The sequence below is a fragment of the Balaenoptera borealis genome, assembly GCF_965194805.1.
Source record: "Balaenoptera borealis genome assembly, chromosome: 16".
In the NCBI taxonomy this organism is placed as follows: Eukaryota; Metazoa; Chordata; class Mammalia; order Artiodactyla; family Balaenopteridae; genus Balaenoptera; species Balaenoptera borealis.
This window is the reverse complement of record NC_138872.1, coordinates 80,684,053-80,707,244: the sequence shown is the minus strand read 5'-3', so window position 1 is coordinate 80,707,244 and position 23,192 is coordinate 80,684,053. Positions and strand designations below refer to the sequence as shown.

General features: G+C 49.6%; 1 protein-coding gene across 16 annotated transcripts in view; it reads left to right on the top strand.

The window, feature by feature from the left end:
- CUX1 (cut like homeobox 1) overlaps positions 1-23,192 on the top strand; it is a 368,426-nt gene that overhangs the window by 224,419 nt on the left and 120,815 nt on the right. For all 16 annotated transcript variants that reach the window (XM_082361262.1, XM_082361261.1, XM_082361260.1 and 13 more), the window contains exons 5-8: positions 2,156-2,293; positions 6,493-6,616; positions 10,958-11,034; positions 12,501-12,567. In XM_082361262.1, coding sequence (XP_082217388.1) covers positions 2,156-2,293; positions 6,493-6,616; positions 10,958-11,034; positions 12,501-12,567 — 406 coding nt within the window. The remainder of the gene's footprint in view (positions 1-2,155; positions 2,294-6,492; positions 6,617-10,957; positions 11,035-12,500; positions 12,568-23,192) is intronic.

The following is a 23,192-nucleotide window of genomic DNA, read 5'->3' as shown; positions in this document are numbered from 1 at the left end:
TTTAATGCTGATAAAAATAATAATGAGAGGCCACAAATGAGAAAGCGATGAGGTCGTCATAAACTGTATATACGCACAGAATCAGTGCCCGGCTGCCGGGGTTTCACGTGATGGGCGGTGTTAAACGTTGTGCTGGACGTGCCGCGGGGCCTGCCTTTTGTAAACCCCACCAAGACGCTGGCTCCTCAAAGCGCTCCTGGCTCCCGGTGGCCCCGCCGACTGAGGCGTGGTAGACGGAGCCCTCGTTTCCAGGAACCAAGGGTGGTCTGAAAAATTAACTGCTCTGGTATTTGAAAATTAAGTGAGCGCTTGGATATATACCCTTGTTGATCCACTGGGCCCTGTGTTTAGCATTCCTCAACCGGAGACTAAATCTTTGCAGCCGTCTCACAAGTGATGCTGGCGTCCATACCAGAAATATCTTCCGTAATCTTTTCTAAGCCCAGCAGACTCGGGTATGCTTCTACTCTGACGGGGCCCCAGAGTCCTAGAGGAAGTGCCCCACTGGGGCCCGGCAGGTGGATTATAAGTGCAGCAGAAATAAAAATAAAGACCCAACTGATGCCAGAAGAACACTTAATGTCTCTCCATTTTGTGCTGAATGAACGGTAAAGGCAAAGTCCGCGCCTGTACCCCAAATTCCACGTCTGCATTGTCCGATTTTAGGTCCAAATCTGTTGCAGGAAAGGGGACCCCTTCCACGGCCCGAGAGCGGACTCTTATCTAACACTCGGGAATGAATTGTCCGAGGAGACACAGGTGCTGACAAAGCAAGAGACTTTATTGAGAAGGGGCGCCCGGGCAGAGAGCAGCAGGGTCAGGGAACCCCGGAGAACTGCTCTGCCACATGGCTCCCAGTCTCGGGTTTTATAGTGATGGGGTGAGTTTCCGGGTTGTCTCTGGCCAATCACTCTGACTCAGGGTCCTTCCTGGTGGCACATCCGTCGCTCAGCCAAGATGGATTCCAGCAAGGATTCTCGGAGGCTGGTAGGACTTAAGGACTGGCGTCTCCTCTCTCCTTTTGACCTTGCCCGAATTCTTCCGGTTGTTGGTAGCTTGTTAGTTCCGCATTCCTTACCGGGACCTCCCGTTGTAAGAGAACTCATGCGAGTGGCTACTGTTGTTCCTGGCCAGGGTGGGCGGTTTCGGTCAGTGGTTCCCCTCACAAATCCAGTTTTTTTGTAAGTGAGTCTGATGGTGGAGAGCACGTTGAATTGGCTGCAGGACCTCTCATAACTGGCCCAGATGCCCTTCTCCTGCTGTTTGTACTCTAACCAGGAGTGTGGTGACCTCCTGGCTGGCTGGCCCGCCGGCGCAGGACGGGTCACAGCAGCTGGGTCACCAGCTGTGCCTCTGAGGAAAGACAGAACCGCCGAGAGCAGAAACCCGGGGCTCTCCCATCTTTAGATCACTGGCTGGTAAGCCCTGACTCTTCCCTGAGCATCCTTCATCAGGAAAGGAGGGCCGTGACAAAAGGGGAGCCCGCCCCCTCAGGGGACCTTCCTCTTTGGAAGGACAGTCACTGGATCTCACAGACTTGGGTTTGAGATCTCTCTGCCCAACTAACCAGCCGGAAACCTGGGCGCATCAGGGCCCAGGACCCCGCCTCAATGAGCTTTAGTTCCCTCTTCCGTGAAAGGAACGTGGTCTGTGTGTCACATCTCTCTCCCAGGAGTGTCCTGGGGCTCAAATGAGAAAAATGTCCATAAAAGTGTTCTGTGATGGCCAGACGCTCTCCGGGTATCAGGTGTTATTTCCACCTTCATAAGAATTATTGGAAACTTGAGGCCTTCGGCACCTTCCCACTCGCTGCTTCCTCCGCGTGGGCGCTAGGTGATAGGTGATTTTCCCGGGCTCCTCCCCTTGCCGCCGCGTGTATCTTTCTTCCTATCAGATCAGGGAATGGAAAATCCTTTAAGTGTCACACCAGGCCAGGGGAGTGGGCAAATCCCAGGGAGCCCGTGGCCATCCCCACCCCGTTTTCATGTACTGGGTCGGTCTGCGTGCATATCCCTTAGCAGCCACAGAGAAGCACGCGGTCCATCCAGCCGCGGGGCCTCGGGGAGCTGGGCGACCTGCTCCAAGCCTCCTCGAGGCCAGGAAGGTGGCTCGAATGTGTCCAGAAGGGGGTGACGTGTGTTTCCCTCTCGTGCAGATCCCGTTCCGGCTCTGGACCTCGGGCAGCAGCTCCAGCTCAAAGTGCAGCGCCTACACGACATTGAAACAGAGAACCAGAAACTTAGGGAAACTCTCGAAGAATACAACAAGGAATTTGCTGAAGTGAAAAATCAAGGTTGGTGGAAAATGTATTCATTCCTTCCTTTTTCTTTCTTTTTCTTTTCTTCTCTTTTTTCTTTTCTTTTCTTTCTTTTTTTCTTTTTTAATTGCCTTCCCCATACTGTTGGAACTAGCTCTGATTGTCACCTTCATCATAAAGTCCGGGTGGGGCAAGAATCAGAGTCATTAAAGAGAGATAATAATAATGCTTAGCAATTGAGAAGGAAAACTTTACCTCTGCACAACAACTGCATATGATTTTATTGCCCTCCCGCCGGGACCGATCAGGATTCTTTTAAAGTTCTTCCTGAATCATCATGTAATAGGATCTGCCTTTTCAAAGACGGATGCGTTGCCTGCGGGTGACACCTGTCAGAGAGCCAGCTCATGATCAAAGGGTCACATCCAGTAAGTCATTTAATAATTGAGGCCGATACATTAAGGCTTCAGACGCAGCCTGCACGTCCCCACGCGTGAGCCCCGTGGTGTCCTGGTCACTGTCACCTATCCATGACGAAGTTAACGAAGGAAAACAAAACAGCTTTTTGGCAACAAGGAGAGAGGGCAAAGGTTGCCTGGCTTTTCCTGTCAGGGAAGAACAAAGAAATCTCTCCCACACCTAAAATCCAGACGTGTCCCAATCGGGAGCCTCTTGGCTTCCTTGTCTTGAGGAAAATCACTGCCCCATCTGACAGCCGCTGTAGGTTTCTCAGCCAAGTCCAAGTAAAAGTGGGCCTGTTTGGGTTTGTTTGGGGGTGTGGGTGAGGAAGGTGACAGAGAGCAAACTGCTTGGGGGACTTCCTCTGAGGGCTGGAGAAGGAATTACCTGATGAAGATTTTTTTTTTTTTTGGCTGTGCTGGGTCTTCGTTGCTGTGCGCAGGCTCTATGGCACGTGGGCATCAGTTGTTGTGGCGCCCGGGCTTAGTTGCCCCGAGGCATGTGGGATCTTCCCAGACCAGGGCTCGAACCCGTGTTGCCTGCATTGGCAGGCGGATTCTTAACTACTGCGCCACCAGGGAAGTCCCTGATGACGATTATTAAAAGCATCCTTGGGTTTTGAGACCTTTGGACACCGGCTGGCGAGGAGGGGTCGTGTGCGGAAAGGACCTGGGAAGAGGCAGGAAGGTCCAGGCCTGGGCAGTGAGGACAGCAGGCCCGAGGGCCCCTTCCTCGGGGACGCCACCTCAATCTGGCCCACAGGGAGCTCTGAGCCTGTGGGACCCAAGGGACAGTTTGGTCTCACTGGGGAGCAAGGTGAGGACTTAGGAGCTTGGGGTCCAGTGAGGGAAATGCTCCCTTCCCCCAGCAGGACTTGGCTCTGGTCAGAACCACCCGGCGCCCAGGGGAAAGAGAACCTGTAAATTCTGGTTCTGCACATTTCCTTCCAGTGACCTCTGGCATCTTATTTTGACAGATCCACCGTTTGGGTTTCCTTCAGTTTGATTTGGTTTTGTTGTAGGGCCTGGTCGCCCTCCCCTCCTGTTTTGTCAGCGCCCCAGGGCCAGTTGCCCAGCGTGGGGATCATCGCCTCCCCAAAGGCCTCACCTGATGGACATTTCTAAATGAAATGCAGAGCCTAACGGACTTCCCTGGCGGTCCAGTGGTTAGGACTGCACTCGGCGCTTTCACTGCAGGGGGCATGGGTTCGATCCCTGGTCGGGGAACTAAGATCCCACAAGCCACGTGGCGTGGCCAAAAAAAGAAAGAAAGAGAGAAAGAAAGAAATGCAGAGTCCAAGACTCAAGAACAAAGGCTCCAAAGGCCAGCAGACCGGGCCGGGGTCCCTTGGTTGCCACCACTTCGCTGTGCAGCCTGGAGCAAGTGGTCTCACATTGTTGAAGCCTCGTTTCCTTGGGTGGGGGCAGAATTCTCGTACTAACCCTGACGGGCTGTTGTAGGATTAAATGAGATGCAGCCGAGGCGTTAAGCGCTGTTCCCGACACTCAGTAAATATCAGCTGCTCTTAACTCAGTGCTGTGGCTTTTTCCAGAAATCGCCCCCCATCCTTCTCTTTGTTTATTGGTATCTTTACAGATTTTCCCCGCTGCCAGGAAAATGCTGCTTTCCTCTCTTTTCTCCCCAGTATAAAAATGCTTTGAATTTGGAAGGGGTTGAGGTGCACATCACTTGTTTTAATCATCACAGCTGTAGTGTGGATGGATCAAATGTTAGAGCAGGACAGGAGTTTCTTTATCACATGCTGTAATTCTCCCCCACTCCATGTAAAAGTGAGTGAACGGGGCCCAGGCACAGCCCGTGGGAGCAGAGCTCTTCGTGTCCCCTCCTCCACGCCGCTCTCCCTCCTCCCCTGCTCATGCGGAGGGGACCCAGCTGGGACACGCCCAGGGCAATGTCCTGGACCCGGGCCCAGGTGCCAGAGGAGGGACCGAGGCTCCAGGACAAATCCGCCCCTGGCTCACTGAGCAGCCCACCTGGGCTGGATGTGACCCTACTTTGATCATGAGCTGACTCTCTGACAGGTGTCACCCGCAGGCAACGCATCCGTCGTTGAAAAGGCAGATCCCCATCAGACAGAGTGGGAGCCCCGAGCTAGTGCCCCAAACTCCCCTTGAAGGAGCATAGATGGGTCACACTGAGAAACCCATTGGGTTGAGCACCAGGGCCCAGGGGCTGCCCAGAAGTTTCCAACCCATTGCTCAAGGCAGAAATGCTGCGTGTTTACAGCCGCATTGACCATCGACTAAAAAGAATGTGCAGATGTTTCCAGAGGTGACCTGTCGTGTCCACTTTGGACGTGTTCTGCTCCCTTCCCATCACTCCATGTTAACCATTGTGCTCACAGAGCATTTCTTCCAGGCCCCAAACACCCAGCCCGAGAGGCAGGAAGCCCCCTGTTCATCTCTCAGATACCCTGCCAAGGTCATTGGTCTTAATTCCCTCTCTCCTCCTCTGAGGAGAACCCTCTGGTTCCATTGGATGAAAAAGGCCAATTTCTTATCTTAACGAAAGAGCCTCTAGCTTTTATGCACCAAGCCACGTGGGTACAAATGCCCGGCTGCCTGGCTCCTGCTTGGCCCGGCGTGTCTGCGCAGCTCAGGGAGCAGAAGCTGACGTGAGTTACAGCCCGAAGGAACAAGGGCCACCAGTCCCAGCGCTTCCATGGGCAGAGACCTGGCAGGCGACGTTGTCGCCTGAGCCTGGAGCCCCGTTGTCACAGCCCTGTTGAGGCCTCACCCTGCTCAGCCCAGCCTCATGCCTCAGCCACTTTCTGAGCACCCACTGTCTCAGGTGCTGGGACGACCAAGGAACTCAGCCTTGCCCCCCGCGAGATGGACCCACGCCCAGGCAGGTGCGGTCCCCCAAGAGCTCCACCAGCCTTGGAGCCGGGGCCTTGGTGCTCTGCCTGGGGCTGAGTTAGGACCCTGCCCTGTTCGTTGCATCTGCTCTCGTGTTCCTATTTTGGGTCATTGAAGCAACTGCTGTAAACACGCACTTGGTGGTGGGGGAACCTGGGCTTTCCAGGGGCGACCCTGACCCCCAAGGGACCCTGCGTCCTGAGCACCGGGCACTGCAGGGCTTCACCACACAGCACTGCTCCCCACGCCTCTGGCACTCACCCTCCCTCAGTTGCGGCTCCCCTGGGCCCAGTCATCGGTTCTGCACACGCAGCCTGGGTCTGCCAGACTCTGGCCCCGGTGGAGGGTGCTCTCAGCACCCAAGCTCCGGGGCTGGTCCCTTCCAGCCGAGGAGACCGGCGCCCCATCCACTTAGCGCACCGTGTGTCTCATCACTTGTGAAACAGCAAAGGTGCAGCCCGTGGCCGGGGAGGTCAGTAGGCTTCTTCCAAAATGTGCGCACAATTATGAACCGTTTTCTTTGTAAGAAAGTACTTAAACCCACACTAAAACGTTATTAATCTTCCCTCAGTAGAGGACTAATTTAAGACTCATCAATAAGATGATACTATATTTTACCATTGATTTCCCCCCTCTTTTTCTTAAGTTGTATTAGAGAGACATAGTTCTTCTTCCAGCAAAATCCATTGATCCTCCTCAACGTAAATGTTTAAAGTTCAATTTAACATTTAGGGAGTAAAAGGTCTCCGAAGGGACTTGTAACCATTGATTTTGTGTCAGAGTTGAAGAGCTAAAGTTTAAAACACGCCGATCCTCCTAGGTTACGAAAGCCTAGTATATATAGCCACATGGAACCATGCTTCTCTTACTGGAGTTTTTTTTCCCCCCCTTCTGCAGAGGTAACGATAAAAGCACTTAAAGAGAAAATCCGAGAATATGAACAGACTCTGAAGAACCAAGCCGAGACCATAGCTCTCGAAAAGGAACAAAAGTTACAAAATGATTTTGCAGAAAAGGAGAGGTGAGCACCTGTTGGGATCTGCACACTGACGTGCTGACATAATGTTTTACTTGTACACGTCACATCACAAGACAGTTTTTTTAAATGGACCTGTGAAATAAGCCCAGGTTGGAAACCAAAATCCTAGGGGCTCTAAGGCACAATTTTGTTTGAAAAACAAAGGTGTCCCTTGTTCTGTAATTTGTGAGATTGTGAGGTGACCTTGAGTGAAATGTACCAGTCTTTCCCGTTGGTGGATGGTGTCAGGTATGTCAAAGGGCGTGTCTTTCGGGACCACATGGTGCCGGGGCTTAAGCACAAAGCGTGTGTGGTTGGCACATGGGGGTGGTACCCGAGATAAGATGAGAAGGGTGGGACCGTCCCCTGCTGTGTGTCTTCTCTGGGAAGTCCAGGGCGATGCTGAGCTCCTGCTACCTTCTTAAGTGAATTTTGATATTTAACATCTCTTCTCCCTCTCTCTCTCTCACACACACACACAATATCTTTTTTTTTTTTTAATTTTTTTTGTCTCTTGCCTCGTTTCATTACCTCACAGTGCTTCATACATCAAGGAGTTAGTATCAGTAAACTATATTAATGCACCATCCAAGGGCTGTGAGTGTTAGGTTTCCGCTGGCCTGCCTCACCCAAAACTTTGCCACAAATAATGAGTTGCTTTTTCACTAGTGTGATGACTTAATGAAAGTTAGATTTCTTTTTTTTTTTTTTTTTAATTTTTTTAAAAATTTATTTATTTATGGCTGTGTTGGGTCTTCGTTTCTGTGCAAGGGCTTTCTCTAGTTGCGGCAAGCGGGGGCCACTCTTCATCGCGGTGCACGGGCCTCTTCACTATCGCGGCCTCTCGTGTTGCGGAGCACAGGCTCCAGACGCGCAGGCTCAGTAATTGTGGTTCACGGGCCTAGTTGCTCCGCGGCATGTGGGATCTTCCCAGACCAGGGCTCGAACCCGTGTCCCCTGCATTGGCAGGCAGACTCTCAACCACTGCGCCACCAGGGAAGCCCGAAAGTTAGATTTCTTATAAAAACCATAGGAGTGTTGAACTTACCAATTCAAATTGCGTAAGTCAAGTCTCTCAGAACTCTGGTGAAGCTAAGGTTTAAAAATCTAAGCCTGTTACGAAGAAATGTGAGTCCATTAATGAGAGGCACTAAATGTCTGGTTACAAGTTAAGAGGCAGACCCGGTGGTGGGGTTTTGTGGGTGTTTCCCGTGGACTTGGAATGCAGCTGCTCGGACTTCTATGAGGCAGGCTCCGTGGAGATCTCGGGCATCACCAAGGCCTCTCTGGGGCACCATTAAACTGGCTTCATTTAGAAAAGAAGAAGAATGCCCGCTACACTCATTGCCAGGCCCTCTCGAGATGTTGTCTCAGCAAGTGCTCGGGGTAGGCTTGCGGAGCAGACCATCTCATTTTACAGATTAGGCACCTGCCCACACTCTCCCAGCGAGGCACCCAGAGGGGGGGGGGGGCAGAGCCTGAGGCACCTCTGTGGCCCTGGCCTCCCTTTGCGCTGAGACTTGGCCTCCCAAAGCCCTCACTGCAGGACCAAAGCCAGTCCCTCGGGGTCAAGCCCAGATCTGCAGGGGATGCCACACCTACGCTGCTGGGAGAGCGGGGCTGGGTACAGCCCCTGGGAAGGAAGTGAGCCCCACAGAGTCGGGGCTCCGAAGGATGAGCGGATTCTTGACCCAGCAGATGTGGAACTGGCACTAAATGTGTCTCCTAGGAAAGCACTCTGTGCCCAAAGAGATTTCTCACCATATTACTGATAATTGAGGGGAGGGGGGAATGCAAGCCATTGAAATGCCTTGCCAACAAGAAATGGGTGCGTCAAAGAGGCCACCCCTAACGGGAACGTTATACGGCCTTTATAAAATAATGGTTTTGTTGACTTTGCAGTTACACCAGAAATGTATCCGGCATAATGCGAAGTGAAAAATTCATGATACTGAATTATAGACAGCGTGATTACATCTGCAGAGAGTAAACTTATGCGTTACAAAAGTAGGGAAATAAATTTCTATAGGAATTTAATATTATTAAGTTGACTTTTCAAACTAGCTAAAAGGATTGATTATATTAAAAGATGCAAATAACTGACCGCTGGGGGTGGGGGACGAAGCTAGATCTTTATCTCATTCTTTACACCAAAAAATTGAAATGGATTAGGATTTAAGTATTAATAATTAAATCATGTACATACTGGAAGAAAAGCTGGGCATTTACTTTGTTTTTAATAATTTTGGAGTGGAGAGATCTTTCTACACATAAAAGAAAAGTTATATAAATACAGCTGCCTAAAATTTCACACAGACTTTTGAAAACAAGTAACAGTGAACAACATTTTTAAACCATCAAAAAACTGGGAAGAAATATTTGCACCACATAAGAAAAAGGGCTAATTTTCTTTATAAACAAAGAACTCTTACAAATTAATAAGAAAAAAACCCAGCGCTACAAAAAATGGGTAAAGGAGTTGAGCAGACAGTTCATACAAAGAGAAATTCTCAGCTTTACTCCAGAGTAAAACTAAGTTTAATTTTATCCAGTGTTGGCACAGCAGAACACTCTCGAATGCTGTTGGCAAGAGTTTAAACTGGTGAGGCTTTTTGTTGGAAAGTTTCTCAATATCTATCAAAACAACAAAAACAGTTGCACATACCCTTTCACCACTGTAGTTCCTCTGTTAGAATTTTATCCAACAGATTCACTGTCAGAATTATGCACCAATACCTATGATGATCATTGCGGAATTGTTTAGTAGAAAGGGGTGATAAACCATCTAAATGTCCATAGAGGCTTGGTTAAGTCAGTTGTTTAATAAGAATGAGGACAAACTATATATGCTGGGGTAGAACATTTCCACAGTATGGAGATAAGTGAAAAAGCTAGCTGCAGGATACCATGTGTGCCCTGATCCCTTTAGTATTAAAAGAAAGGGGCGGGGAGTGTTTATTACACTATAATATATCACATCTGAATTTATATTATGCTACAGTATATTACATATTACATTGTATTTCTATACGTATAGAAAAATTCTAGGACTTCCCTGGTGGCGCAGTGGTTAATTAAGAATCCACCCGCCAATGCAGGGGACACGGGTTCGACCCCTGATCCAGGAAGATCCCACATGCCACGGACCAACTAAGCCCGTGCGCCACAACTACTGAGCCTGCGCTCTAGAGCCCACGAGCCACAGCTACTGAGCCCACGAGCCACAGCTACTGAAGCCCGCGCACCTAGAGCCCGTGCTCCGCAACAAAAGAAGCCACTGCAGTGAGAAGCCCGCATACCACAACAAAGAGCTCGCCACAACTAGAGAAAGCCCGCACTCCCCAACAAAGACCCAACGCAGCCAAAAATAAAATAAATAAATAAATTTATTTAAAAAAAAAAAAAAGAATGAGGAAGCCCTTTATTGTTTAAAAAAAAAAAAAGTAAAGAAAAATTCTAGGGAGCTACAAAAGAACTCTGAGGAGTGCCAGTGGAGCCAAGGGAAAGGACATTTTAACTTCCATGCTCTTATAGTATTTGTGGTGGTTGTTTTTTTTTTTTAACGCAGAGCATTTATTAGTTTTATAATTGAAATATGTGCAAATGCAAGCAGTGCTTTTCCATAGATTTCCATAAATTTGGGTGCCTTTTTTAACTGTGCCATTTCCACTTTTCCGTATTCCCAGGTTTCTTCTTTATGAGAGCATGTGTTATATTCATATGATGTAAAAATAATAAGCTTATTTTTAGAGATTTTTCTGCCGATGAGGAGGAAGGAATGCTATTTATTGACCAGGGAATTCATTTGGAGATCATGGGAAATATAAATACGTGGAATGTGGCTGCAAACATTCCAAATGTCCCCATTAGGTATTAGAGTTCCATTTGCATTCCATTCCAACAGAAACGGAACAGCTGTCGAATCTCTTCAGTACATCCTTTATTCCAACAAATTCCTTCATTGTGTCAGCAAAATGTAAATGTATCATTCTTCTTGGGCTAACTTCAGGAAACAATGAGTGCATGATGATGATTTTTCTTCCTTTTTTTTTTTTTTTTAAATATCTGGCATTTCAAGAACGAGCTACATTTAGGATAACCTTCTAGATCAGTTGCCTCACGTCAAGTCCCACAGGAAATACACCTCCCCTCGTGTGATGTGCGGGTACAAAGTCTGGGTGTTAAAGAACAAGGCATCAAGGCTCCTGGCATTACGAGTTGTAACCAGCCGCGAGCCTGTCACCAGCCATGTGAAGATGGCTCATCGCCGTAGCTCCAGAACACACAAGATGTGTGAGTTGCTAAACAAGATGACCAATCTGGCTTCTTCCTCTTCCTTTTCAGAAAACTGCAGGAGACCCAGATGTCCACCACCTCAAAGCTGGAAGAAGCCGAACATAAAGTCCAAACTCTGCAAACAGGTGTGCTATTCTGCCTGCCGGTCAAGCTGCTACGGGCCAGTCTGACCTAGGGCAGGTTTTCTCCACCTCCCAGCCCCTCCAGGTCCCCTCTGACACCTGTCACCGCCGCCGCGGTGAGCCTGGAGGAGGGGGGGAGCCCACGCCCCAGCGTGCCTCAGACCCCCTCCTCCACAGCTCCCCACCTCGACTGCATGAGTCACCCACACTGAGTCGTTCCTGTCGAGGTGGGAGGCTCTGAATCCCATTTGCATCACTGCCACAAGCCATCCTTTCTTCCTGCTCTTTTTCCAACAAACAAGTCTAAATCACCAAACTGTCAAGGGCTGACGTCTCGTTTGGAACAATAATGAGGGCAAAAAAAACCCTTATTTCTACCCTGTGAAGTTAAGGAGAACAGTAATAGCAGACCTTTAAAACTTTAGATGCGTAAAAAGGTTATGCTTAAGTTTTTATCGCTTCTTTGAACTTCTTTCTGCCTTTTTTCTTTTTGTTCTGAAAGCGAAATGGCACTATATATTTAATTTAAACGTGGGGAAAAACATCAGAAGACATCGTAGTCCAAGTTCAAAAAAAACACAAGTGACAGAGTGGGAGAAACTAATCCTAACAAATTCACAGTCAAACAATATCCAAAAAATATAAAGCTCACCTACAAATCAATAAAAATAGATAAACCGTCCAGGAGAACAATGGGCTAAGGATGAGAGCAGGCAGTTTGCGGAAGACATAACGCGCGGCCAATACACATATGAAAAAATGTTAATTTTGAACAGGCGGGGAAATGCTAATTAAATCAGTAAAAGATTGTTTTGCCTGTCAGACTGTCGAATTTTTTTTTTTTAATTGATCATTTCCAGTGTTGGTGAAAGTATAGGAAAATAGTCACACTCTTAGTATTGACGTGAATGTAAATCGACTCTTGGGAGGCCAGCTGAGTGATATTGATCTGAAGTCGAAACACCCATGCTCTTTACCCAGCACCTTCCTTTCTAGGTGTCCTGACTCCCCGGGCATGTGGCAAGCCCTGTACAAGAGCTAAGTTGTTATTGTCATTGCCAGTGTCCCAGCATGGAGAGATTTCCATATGTCTGCTAAGGGCAGAGGGCAAATCTCAGAAGATATTTGTATCATCCTATTTATGAAGGGGGAAGGGTGTGAAATATATATATACACACACACACATACACTTAAATATATATGCAATTAGGTATGGAAATATTTTTTAAATAGTGAAATTTATTTAAAAGCAGGAAACTTACACAATAAACTAGTAACAGTGGTTATCTCAGAAAAGGCGCATGGGATGAGGTGAGGTGGCAGTGGAAGGGGATTTTTCTGTTCCATGCTGTGTATACTTTTGTAATCTTTACCTCCTTTGAAATGAGACTGTATTACATGTATACTTTTTCTTTCTGACTTAATGTGAACAATTAGTATATTATGGTTTTATGTCCTCTGCCTTTCAGCGCTGGAAAAAACTCGAACAGAATTATTTGACCTGAAAACCAAATATGATGAAGAAATTACCGCCAAGTAAGTCTCTGCCTGGCTCCCTCCATCGGCATGCATTTGGTCAGGTGTCATCCGATTTTGCTAATCCATGAAAGATTTCCCTGCCTCACCCTCCTGTTTATTGACTTTGCAAAGCGGTACGGGGTTTCGAAGATGCTTGGCCTCTGAGCTGCTGTAAGGAACAGGGTGTCGTTCCCATGACTTGCTTGCATCAGTTTAAAACCCAAGATGTGACAGTAAGCTCTATCTGGTGCTCTCAGAACAATCCTTCCAACTGAAACTTTTTTCTTCAATTATTGTGAACCCTGGCCACCACTGTGCCTTTTTCTAAGAAAGTTTGAAAAAGAGTCAGTGTAGAGAAGATGTGATACTTGGGACATTTTGTGGAGCTTGGTCTGTGCCAATGGCATCACCTTTCACCTGTGCCTTCACTCCCGCACAGGTGTATTTGTTCAAATCCCACCTTATGGTGCTGGGCGTCCGCGTGCGGACACACCCAGAGGGGGCATGTATCTTTGGGCAGGTGTATCACACGAGGGTCTTGTGGGGAGGAAATCAGTGATGCACTCCGGGTACACTGTGGCTAGCCTACCCTCCACGCAGAACACCAGGAGGCAAGAGGTCATGTTGACGTAAATCAAGAAAGATGAAGGAGCAACAGATCATCCCCTGACAATGCCAGGCTAGAGTTGGAACTTTTTCCTGTCCCACCTCCCCCAGAAACCCATGCATCCCCAGCGCCCACCCCACCCCAGCCGTGACAGCTGTGTCTACAGTGAGAAGCGTCTCCTGCTGTGCTCACACCGGGCCTCAGGGGGCGCTGGCGAGTGGGGAGGGGGCTCTGAGCAGCGTCGCCCTCCTCCCCGGCGCCTGCTCCATGTGGGGCCCTGGTACTCGGCATCCCTCAGCCCCATCACCTTTGCCCTTGGCCTTTGAGGTTGCTGCTGGGCCAGCTGCTCTCAGGGCACGTTGAGGGGGCAGTAGGGCGGCCCTTGACCTTTGCTCGGGGTTGTTTAGCAGCTTGAGATCTTGAGAGCCCAGCTACCCAGGTCTGGCGGTCAGAACCAGTTTTGATCATGAGCAGAGATCTTCTGCGCAAAGACTAAAGCATCCTGGTCCGTCCTGGCGACTCCGGCTGACTTGTTGGCATGTCTAATCCCGGGGGACCCCGCCGGATCACTGTCCCCTCTCGGTGTGCTGAAATGAGACTTCAGGTGGTACAGAAAGAGCCGGTTCTAAGGTCCCGTGACCGTTAAAATTGCGCTTTGAAAACTGGTGGTTCTGGTATTAACCCTTCCGACCCCGGGCATCACTGTCAATGGGCCGGCAGGCGTGCGTCTCCGCCCTCCCCTCTGAGCCCACAGCATGAGAGTTCCTCACCTCCCAAGACGTACCCTCCGAGGCACCACGCCAGCTGCTGTCACCCTGGGGTTCCTCGGTGTCCGTGTCCGGGTTCCCTCTTCTGCCCACGTGTCATCCTTGTTTTTCTACTATTTCCACCTGGACTTTATTCTACTATGTAGGTTGTTGTTCTCAGTAAATTTGATTTTTTAAAATTATAATGTTTTAGTCTGATACATAGCTCTAGCCTTAAGTTTATAGCATTTCTTTTCTAAAAGACTTTGATCTGAAGATGCTGTGCTAATTCCCTGATTCATTCACTCTTATCCACATCATCTTACTTGCTGACAAAATTCATGATGACTTTGGGAGTGATAAGTTGGATTATTTCATTAATTTCTGTTAATTTATTTTTGTTAAACCACACCTCTTTCTAAAAGGCATAGATACATCTTGCATATCTACAATCAACCAAAGTTGGCTTTATTATACACTTAAAAAAAACTTTTGTGAACCCAACCTCTAAGCCCGTCTAAGCCCATGGTTTTCAAACTGTGGGTCACAATCGTGAAGTCACTTTAGCGAGTGGCAACTGGCTAGTTGGGTAATAAATAGAATATAAAACAAAATAATGGAATAGAATAGAAAATGTCATGGCTCATGGCACACAGTAAAGTTAGGCATTGTTTTGTGACACTTTTGTTTAACTCGTGTGTAAATCTGAAAGTACAGAGTTATTGAGCCACAGCATAAAATGTAGTTCTTCCTGTGGATCTCAGTCAAAAACCATTTCGAAAGCCGCTGCTCAGAGACTGTCACCAAAGCTCAACTTCCAGAAGCCAGTGTCTCCCGCCGTGTTCCCTGCGTGCACAGGGGGGGAGGTGTACCTACTGCCTGGTGACACCAAGCATCTGCAGAAACTATTGGGAGTTGACAGCCGAGAATGCCACCTGTCATATGATGGCTAAGTACTGGGCCGTGGCTGAGAGTCACAACTTCCTACTTCCTTCTTGGGCTTCTAAAAAGCCACACAGAAAATTTGTGTCCATGTAATTGGTTTGCCTTAGGGGTTGAGGAAGCAATGGCACTGAGAACAGCCGTCTAGGAAGGACTTAACCTTCCCCAGCTCAGGGCTGTTGGTCTTCTCTAGGGAGGGCACGTGGCGGCCAGGAGTGCCTGGGAGACAGAAAGGGGGAGGAGGGGACATCTTGTCCCTGTCCCCACCCTCTCTCCCTGCCTCACTGTGCTCAGGGCCAGGGTGATGCTTGGGGATGATTCCCGTCTCTCAGCCAGCAAAGAGCTCAGTCACCCGCTCCCAGGTGATCCTGCTCCCTGGGAGGGGTCAGAGGTGCCTTGAGATGTCGGGATGATTTTCAGTCTTCAGTCTTGTCCTAAGTTACCGTTTATAGATGCAGGGACCCCGGGCTGTTCCTAAGCCGCCAGCTCTGTCATCTGACAGGTAAGATCATTAAATCTCGGGTCACCTGCATCAGCAGGGCTACCCAGGGGAGCACCAGAGGCCAGTCCTCCTGCCCCCAGACCTCTCCTTGAACTCTGAGCCCGCTGGCCTTTGACGAGAAGCGGTGGTGGTGGACAGGGGCTCAGGGAGAAATGTCTCTAGACTGTTTTCCGTCACATCAGTGTATCTTGAGTCCAGAAAGCTTCTTTTCCCTCCAGATCTAGATGAGTGAAAACCCACAGGTTACTTGCTCATTTTCACTGAACGGAGAATAAACGGAGAATAGAATCAAAAAGCACGGGGGTCAGTTGTTCTGTCACGTAAAATGCTTTGCCTCTGGGCTGTGGCTCTTGTTACCAACTGCTGACGGGGCCACGGGTGCTCTCGGGGTGTGTCCCCTCCTGTGATCGTAGCAGGAGGCCCTCGTCTCCTCCAGGGACAGGCGGGGAGGCAGAGGTGTGGCGTGCACGTGGGCGCAGAGAGAGCGAGCCTCATGGGCACGCCTCAGAGCCACTCGTCAGTGGCGCTCGCGTTCCTGGAGGCCTCCTCGGGGAGGATCGGCCGGGGGACGCGGGGAGAAAAGCTATTGCGAGCCAGCGTGACCCCTGCTGTGACGGAGGGGACGTACGTTAGCGCAGCACCTGTGCCGTCGGGGTGTCCACAGAAGACAGACAGCCCACTCTAGCTAGGTCGGTCAGAAGAGAGTTTAACGTGGGCACAGCGGGGACGAGGGAGACCAGCGGGGTCTGGGCACCCCGAGCGAGCACTGGCTGGGCCTCACCCCACCTCCGTTTGGAGGGGCCACCTGGAGAGGAGCTGTGGCCTCTGGGAGGCGACGGGGATCCCGGCAGCGCCAGCAACCCCTGACCTTACCCTCCTCCCCTCCCCGGCCAGGGGAGGAGCAGGGGGAGAGGGAGCTGGCGATGGGGATGGCGGGTCCCCAGCGCACACCACCCCACCCCGCTGGAGCCAGAGGAAAGGACTGTGGAGGAAGCCTTCCTGAAAGGGATGACCAGGGGTTTGAGGCCGAAGGACGAGCCGCGGTGAGGGGTTGCTAGAGGCAAAGGAGGAGCGCCGTCTGTGAAAACACCAGGCGGCGAGGCCGATCTCCTGGAGGACCAGCCCGAAGCTCCGGCGGGTGGATCTGCCAGGGCAGGTGGGCATGGTGGGCGCAGGGGCCGGACGGAGGCTCGGACGGGGATCGGCATTTCCCCAATAGAAATGGACGGCTACCACAGGGCAGCCTAGGGCCAGACCCTTACTGTAAATGGTTCCCAGAGTAAGTAAGCCACAAAACGCGTAGAGAATGGCCCGAGATAATAATTGCTACTTTCTTTTAACTTCGGAGACAATCACTTCGATCTTGGAGATCCCACACAGAGCTGCCCCCTCCGCATTCCTCCCCCCTTTCATTTTCTGGGAAAGGTCTGTCACTTTACCATCTGCTTCAGGCCCGACTGACATATACTGTCTTAGACTAGACAGCTTTTCATTAATACATACGAATATAAGCCCGCCAGGGGCAAATCTCACAAATGGTCTTAAAACATTTCAAAACAATGTATCTTCTCCCTTCGAAAGGAGGGCTTTTAAAAAATGTGTTGACAGAAAATGCAGGAAGGGGATGGGGGAGGCACTGTGGAAGGTGGGCTTTGAGTGGATTGCCGGGGTCCGCTGCTCACCTTCTGCGTGTCCCTGGATAAGCTAATTGACCTCCGTGACTCTCTTTTCTCACCTGTACAATGGGCATAATAGTAGTCAGGACGCTGAGCGGCTGTGGAGAGTAATGAGGAGGTGGGTGTGCAGCGCCCAGCACGGTGACAGCCGTGGTCACTGTCACTAATCGCTGTCACCTATTCTGTTGTCAACGAGTAGAGGCTGTTCCCGACAAGCTTGCCCTGGGCTCGGGTGCATGCGTTTCTGAAATTAGACGGGCCTGAACGGCCTCGTCTCCACAGGAGGTTGGAAGAGCCCACGTCGCCTGTCCATCCCTGGGAGATGTCACTGGGGTGACCATCCCCGCCCCCACTTGGGACCGAAGCCTGCAGGTCGAAGGCAGCGAGGCCGTCGGGAGCCCCCGTTGACTGGGTGCAGCCCTCGGCCTGCGTCAGCTGGACCGGCCCGGCTGGCTGTGGCGGGTACAGCAGCAGGAAAGTTTTCCATGTGTAGGCTTGAAGCGAAATGTAATTAGCCTTTATGTGCAGAACAAGGCCTCATTGATGAATACAGCTGGTCTTTGTTTTGTCCTGTCATTGAGAGTGGGAGGTAAAGTGCTCTTCTTCATGTTTATTAATGCAAGGTCCCTTAGACAAATGGCAAGCACAGTTTACTATTTGTTGGAACATCGGGGGGCTTGCCAAAACAGTTGCTGTGGAAGAGGATTGCAGGGTTTCAGATTATAGCCATTTCTGGGTTAAATAAATGAATTATTCCTCAGCTTTTTTTTTTTAAGTTAAAAACGTACGTCCTCCTCAGCTGGTCAGGCTGTGTACAGATCTTCTGCCTTCTCTTAGCAAATAGAGATTTAGCACCCCGCACTTGACACTAACTTGGAGATTCTAGCAAAGTCGAACAGGTTGGATTTTAAGATTTCAGTGGTTCCCCGGGTTGGCCTTGGAGGAGGGCAGACCGCTTTTTGGGCCCCGGGAGAGAGGCCTGGACAGCTCCCCCTGCCCCCCGACTCCACGCCTGTCTCCTGCAGCTGTTCGCTTGTAGTTGGGCTTAGGTGGCCGCTGCCCACGTTGGGAGGAATGTTGCCCTCCCAGCCAAGATACCAGCATTCTGGGCGAAAGTGCAGGAAGTCCCATTTTCGCTCAAGTCCACGGCCACCTCTTTGCTCTGTCCCCCGGAGTCCTGGTTGCAGAAGCAGCTTCAGTTGTAACACACACAGTCAGCTTATTACATTCCTCTTGACTTGTGGGCGGAGGCCCTGAGCCTCTGATGAAAGAAAATATTGAATTGCACTGAAATGCTGCATTTTTTATAGCTAATGTTAGTCTTAGAAGAATTTGCACCTCCCAAACCTTTCCTGCCGGTAAAATTCATATTTCTTAAGGTTACTCATGTTGTATTCCTTGCCTATATGCTTTTTAAAAAGAACCACATCGTATGCACACATACTTACATAGTACATTACAAAAGAGACGTTTATGAGGAACTTCACTTGGGTTCATTTTAGAGTATTTACTCTCTAGCGTGTATATAAACCAGTGTATAATCACAAAATGCATTATGCTCTGAGAAAGCAGAAAACTCCCAGGCGAGCTTGGCTTAGGGCTTTATTGAAATTGTTTAAGGGAGCCTGTACCCTGCACCCCATGTTTTGGAGGTAGGGGATGCCTGTGTCCCAGAAATGGGCGTGGAGGACCTCAAACGAGATTCGAAAATGTGAGGATGCCCACAGTCGAAGACTCGACGGGAACCAAGACCGTCCGAGCATCCGGGTCACTCTGGACTATGTCACGGCACCTTCTTGCATGATACCTTGTTTATTCTCTCCAGCAGTCATGGAGGAAGTGCTTGTTGTGTTCATTGCATAGACAAGGAAACAGTCCTGGGAACACAGAGGCAGGCCTCAAATCCAGTCCTTTGGACTCAAGATCCAGTGCTCTCTGCACTCCCACCGTGGCCTAGAAAGTCTCTTCCTGTGCTGTCTTCAAAGGGCTGCGTTACCGAGTGCTGGCTCACCGGGTGACCGGCCTTCTTGAAGGGTTTCACGTCTTCTCTCCCTGCCCACGAGCCCCATGGTGTGTACCCTCGCAGACCGATTTCTCTTTTATTTATTTTTTTTACAGTTCCACATGCAGGACTCAGGAAACTGGGCCAGGTAGAGCTCAGTAAGCGGAATACTCACGTTAGACAATTTGTGCTTCCCCCGATTGAATTTGAAAAGACCAACCTCAGTGTCCGGAAATGGAGTCTCCCTGCTGTACCTTTAAGAATGTAACATTTTCTGTTTCCTGGCTTTTTGATGAGTCATCAATTTCCAGTACGGGTTGCTGTAATTATCCTGGTCAGATTAATTTCCCTAAAAATAGAGAAGCAGCTACTTTGATGGTTTCGAGGGGATGGGCTTGAATAAAGAAACCCCTGTCCCTTAAACCTGAGAGAGAAATCAAACTTGCTGGGAACAAATGATGCCTTTTTTTCCCCATACCTTATCTGCAAAAGGGTGTGTGCATTTTGTAGAATTCCTGGGATTTTCCCTCTCTGTCCAAGCATTTTGCTTCACACCTAATATTCAGTGCCTGCATGAGCCCTAAAGGGCTTTCCTTGGCTATTGCACTGACTGAATCTGTTTTGCCTTTTCCAGGCAGTACAGCCCTGATCTGGAGTTTTCCCCAGTCTGGGAACTGCGTAGAAAGAAGGGCGTGGCTTCATATTTTCAAATTCAGGTAGAAAGACCTCTGAGTGCCAGGGATTCTTAACCTGTTCCATGGACTCCATGCTCTAGAAATTGTAAGGCATCAGTGAGAACTGGCAATCTTTACCTTTCCTCCCTTCAGCTAATCTTTTATATATATATATATATATATATATATATATATATATATATATATATATATATATATATATATATATATATTTATTTATTTATGTATTTATTTATTTATTTATTTATTTATTTATTTATTTATTTATTTATTTATTTATGGCTGCGTTGGGTCTTTGTTGCTGCGCGTGGGCTTTCTCTAGTTGCAGTGAGCGGGGGCTACTCTTCGTTGCGGTGCGCGGGCTTCTCACTGCAGTGTCTTCTCTTGTGGAGCACGGGCTCTAGGTGCGTGGGCTTCACTAGTTGTGGCTCACAGGCTCTAGAGCGCAGGCTCAGTAGTTGTGGCGCACGGGCTTAGTTGCTCCGCGACATGTAGGATCTTCCCAGACCAGGGCTCGAACCCGTGTCCCCTGCGTTGGCAGGCGGATTCTTAACCACTGCGCCACCAGGGAAGTAAGTCCCCCTTCGGCTAATATTAAAACTCTGTGTTAAAATGCAGGCATTGTGTCAGGTGCTAGAACTGCAGAGTAAAGAGGGCAGGGAGAGTTAACAGGCGTGATATGCACACAGACATGGCTCACATGCTCTGCACACAAAAACACGTGCCACACACGTGTACATATAGCTGTCCTATATGCGTGTGTGTATAAGCATGTTTATGAATATGGAGATAGCAATCACATTCGTCCAGCATCCTTGGAGGGGATAGTTTAGAGAAGAGTACTCATAGGCTGTCACCTGGGTCTGGCATGCTTTTATACAAATTTTGGGTTTTTAATGGTCCTTGAAGTTCTTCTGATCTACTGTAAAGGACAGTCTTGGAGAACTCACAGTTTGAGGCTAAAGGAAACGGGTAAGGGACTGCTGGAGAAAACGTCAATTTGTAGAAGATCAAAGCACAGCAAATGAGCTGCAAAATGGGCATCGTCACGGGCGCTTTCCTGCTTGTGGGGCTCTGGGAACAGGATGGGCGTGTCCCTGCAGACCGCCCAGAGTTGGCCAACGTCGCCTGACCTGCCTCAGAGGAGGGCCCACACCTCAGTCCCTGCACACCACGGGCCCACTGGCATCATCGACACGTGGGGCTTTTGTTGAATGAATCACTCTGCGGGTGCCTCCGCTGTGGAGACCGGTGGGTCAGGCGTGCAGCCGAGGGACCAGTCTCGGCAGTGCTGAGAGCCCGAGCAGCAAGGCCATTTGCTCTCTGGAAGGGCAAACTAAGGAAGCTGTTGGAGTCTAGGAAGAAGGCAGGAGCCACCTGAACCTTTGAAGTGCTTCATGGAGACAGAATTGTAATGGAGGCCAGTCTGGAATGTTCACGCTGCCTTCTGCCCTCAGTGAGATCCCTCCCAAAGCCATGCATTTCTGACCCCCACCCCCTGGGAGTCCCTGGCTGCACTGGGGGCCGTGGCCTCGCTGGTCATTGTGACACTGCACATCTTTGCTTCCAAAGTGTCGGGAAGAAGGGGATTTGACGCACCCTGACCAGTCAAGGGCCCTTTGAAGGGAAGCAGGAAAGCTGGCGGAAGTGAGAAACTATCCTTCGCTTGGAATCGCCCCACATCAGTGAAGACTAATTCCTTTTATGTGACATGTATTATTTTTAATTACGAAAGCCACACATGTTTATTATATGAAATTTAGAAAATTCTAGAAGATTTTTAAAAATAGATCATCACTTATTATCCCACAACACACAGATAACTCTTAACATTTTGGCATATTTCCTTCCAGTCTTTTTTCTATATGGTGCTCTATTTTTTTTTAACTTTTTACAAATGGCATCAGACTGATACTCAGTTTTCATTTCTAGTTTGTTTTTTTCTTTTTTTACTTGCCATGTAAGTATGTCTTTCTTGTCATTACCTGTTCTTCAGAAATGTGACGCATGCTGCACGATACTCCATCAGTAGGTGTACCATGAGACGGTTACCCCTTGGGTTCCCTCTTGTTGGGGAGCCTGAGTTGTCACACTGCCGTCATTGCCGCACAGGTTTAAACTAGGAAGCTTCACACTTGCCCTGTCTTTTTGCGCCTTTACATTCTGCCAGTGGCCGTGGCATCTTCCGGTGGCTTCCCTATGGTATCATCAGACGAGGGAGTTTGGGGCCCCAGAATGCTCTGCGGGCCCCGTTCCCAGACTGCTGTTCGGTGATGCTAATAGATGTCCCAGCCTCCCCTGGTGGGTGGACAGTGGAAGGTGCTGGGCCTAGAGTCAGGAGACCCTGGGTCGGATCCCAGCTCTGTCACCGCGTGTGGCCAGCACAGCTCCCTCCCTGGGCAGCGGCAGGTTCCTCATTAGCAAAACGGGAAGACTGGACTAACCCACAGGCAGGTGTGAAGAGCCTGACCGTTCCTCGGCCTCTTGAACTTTATCACCCAGGTTCTTGCCAGAAGCTGGGACCTCCGATCCTCTCCCAGCAGCGCCTGCGTAGCCATCTGCGGAGGGGCCTTCGGGGAAGGGGCTGTCCAGCATGTGGGCGTGGTGTGAGCCTCAGGGGAAGAGCCCAGGTCTCAGGGTCACTACGGGGTTTGATTCCTGGTGCTGTGGGTGCAGAAACCTTGGGCAGGGCGCTCCCTTGCCTTACTCTGGCCTTAGTTTCCTCCCGAGCGAAGTGCAGTCCGCCGCAGAGAGCCGGGCACAGCGTCTGAATGCACGCTCTCGGGAAACAGGGCTGCGGCACTGCTGTCAGCTGCAAGGGCCCCTGCCTGGCCCATTGGAAAAACGCTGGTTCACTTCCCCCACCATCAGATCTCTTCCAACCCTAAAGAACCCCATCATTTTCCGTGTTTGACCTGGGAAGATCAGTCTGTCTGCATCACAAGACCTCTGTCTGTATTTGCATGCTGCAGCTGTGCGCTGAAGTGCACTGTTTCATGTCACATCATCATCCTAAGAGACTCTGAATTTAAAAATCTTAACTAGTTACCATTTGGGTGCTGCTAACACTGGGCATAAAAAGTTCTGAGTTCAGATGATTGCAGGACTGTTAGTGCCTTAACCACGAAATAACCACCTTCGGAAATCTACGTGCCATGTGTGTGCGGGACACACTTTCTAAAGCGAGAACAGCGTGGTTCCCTCCAGCCACACATTGGGGCAACTCTTAGCGTTCAGCAGAGACCTGACTCCACGTGTCCTGGAGAATTTGGGGGTCCCTGGGCTGGTGTAAAACAAAGAGAGGTGCCAAACATCTGGGCACAGGCAAGATGTCTAGGGCTTTTGTCCTGGGATATCGTATTAAAAAACAAAAAACAAAAAAAACTTTTGGGAACCAGCCTTCAGAATGACAAGTTTCCTATAGGAAAGCGAGAGGGAGCTAGATAATTGAACTCATTGATTTCCTTCACGGC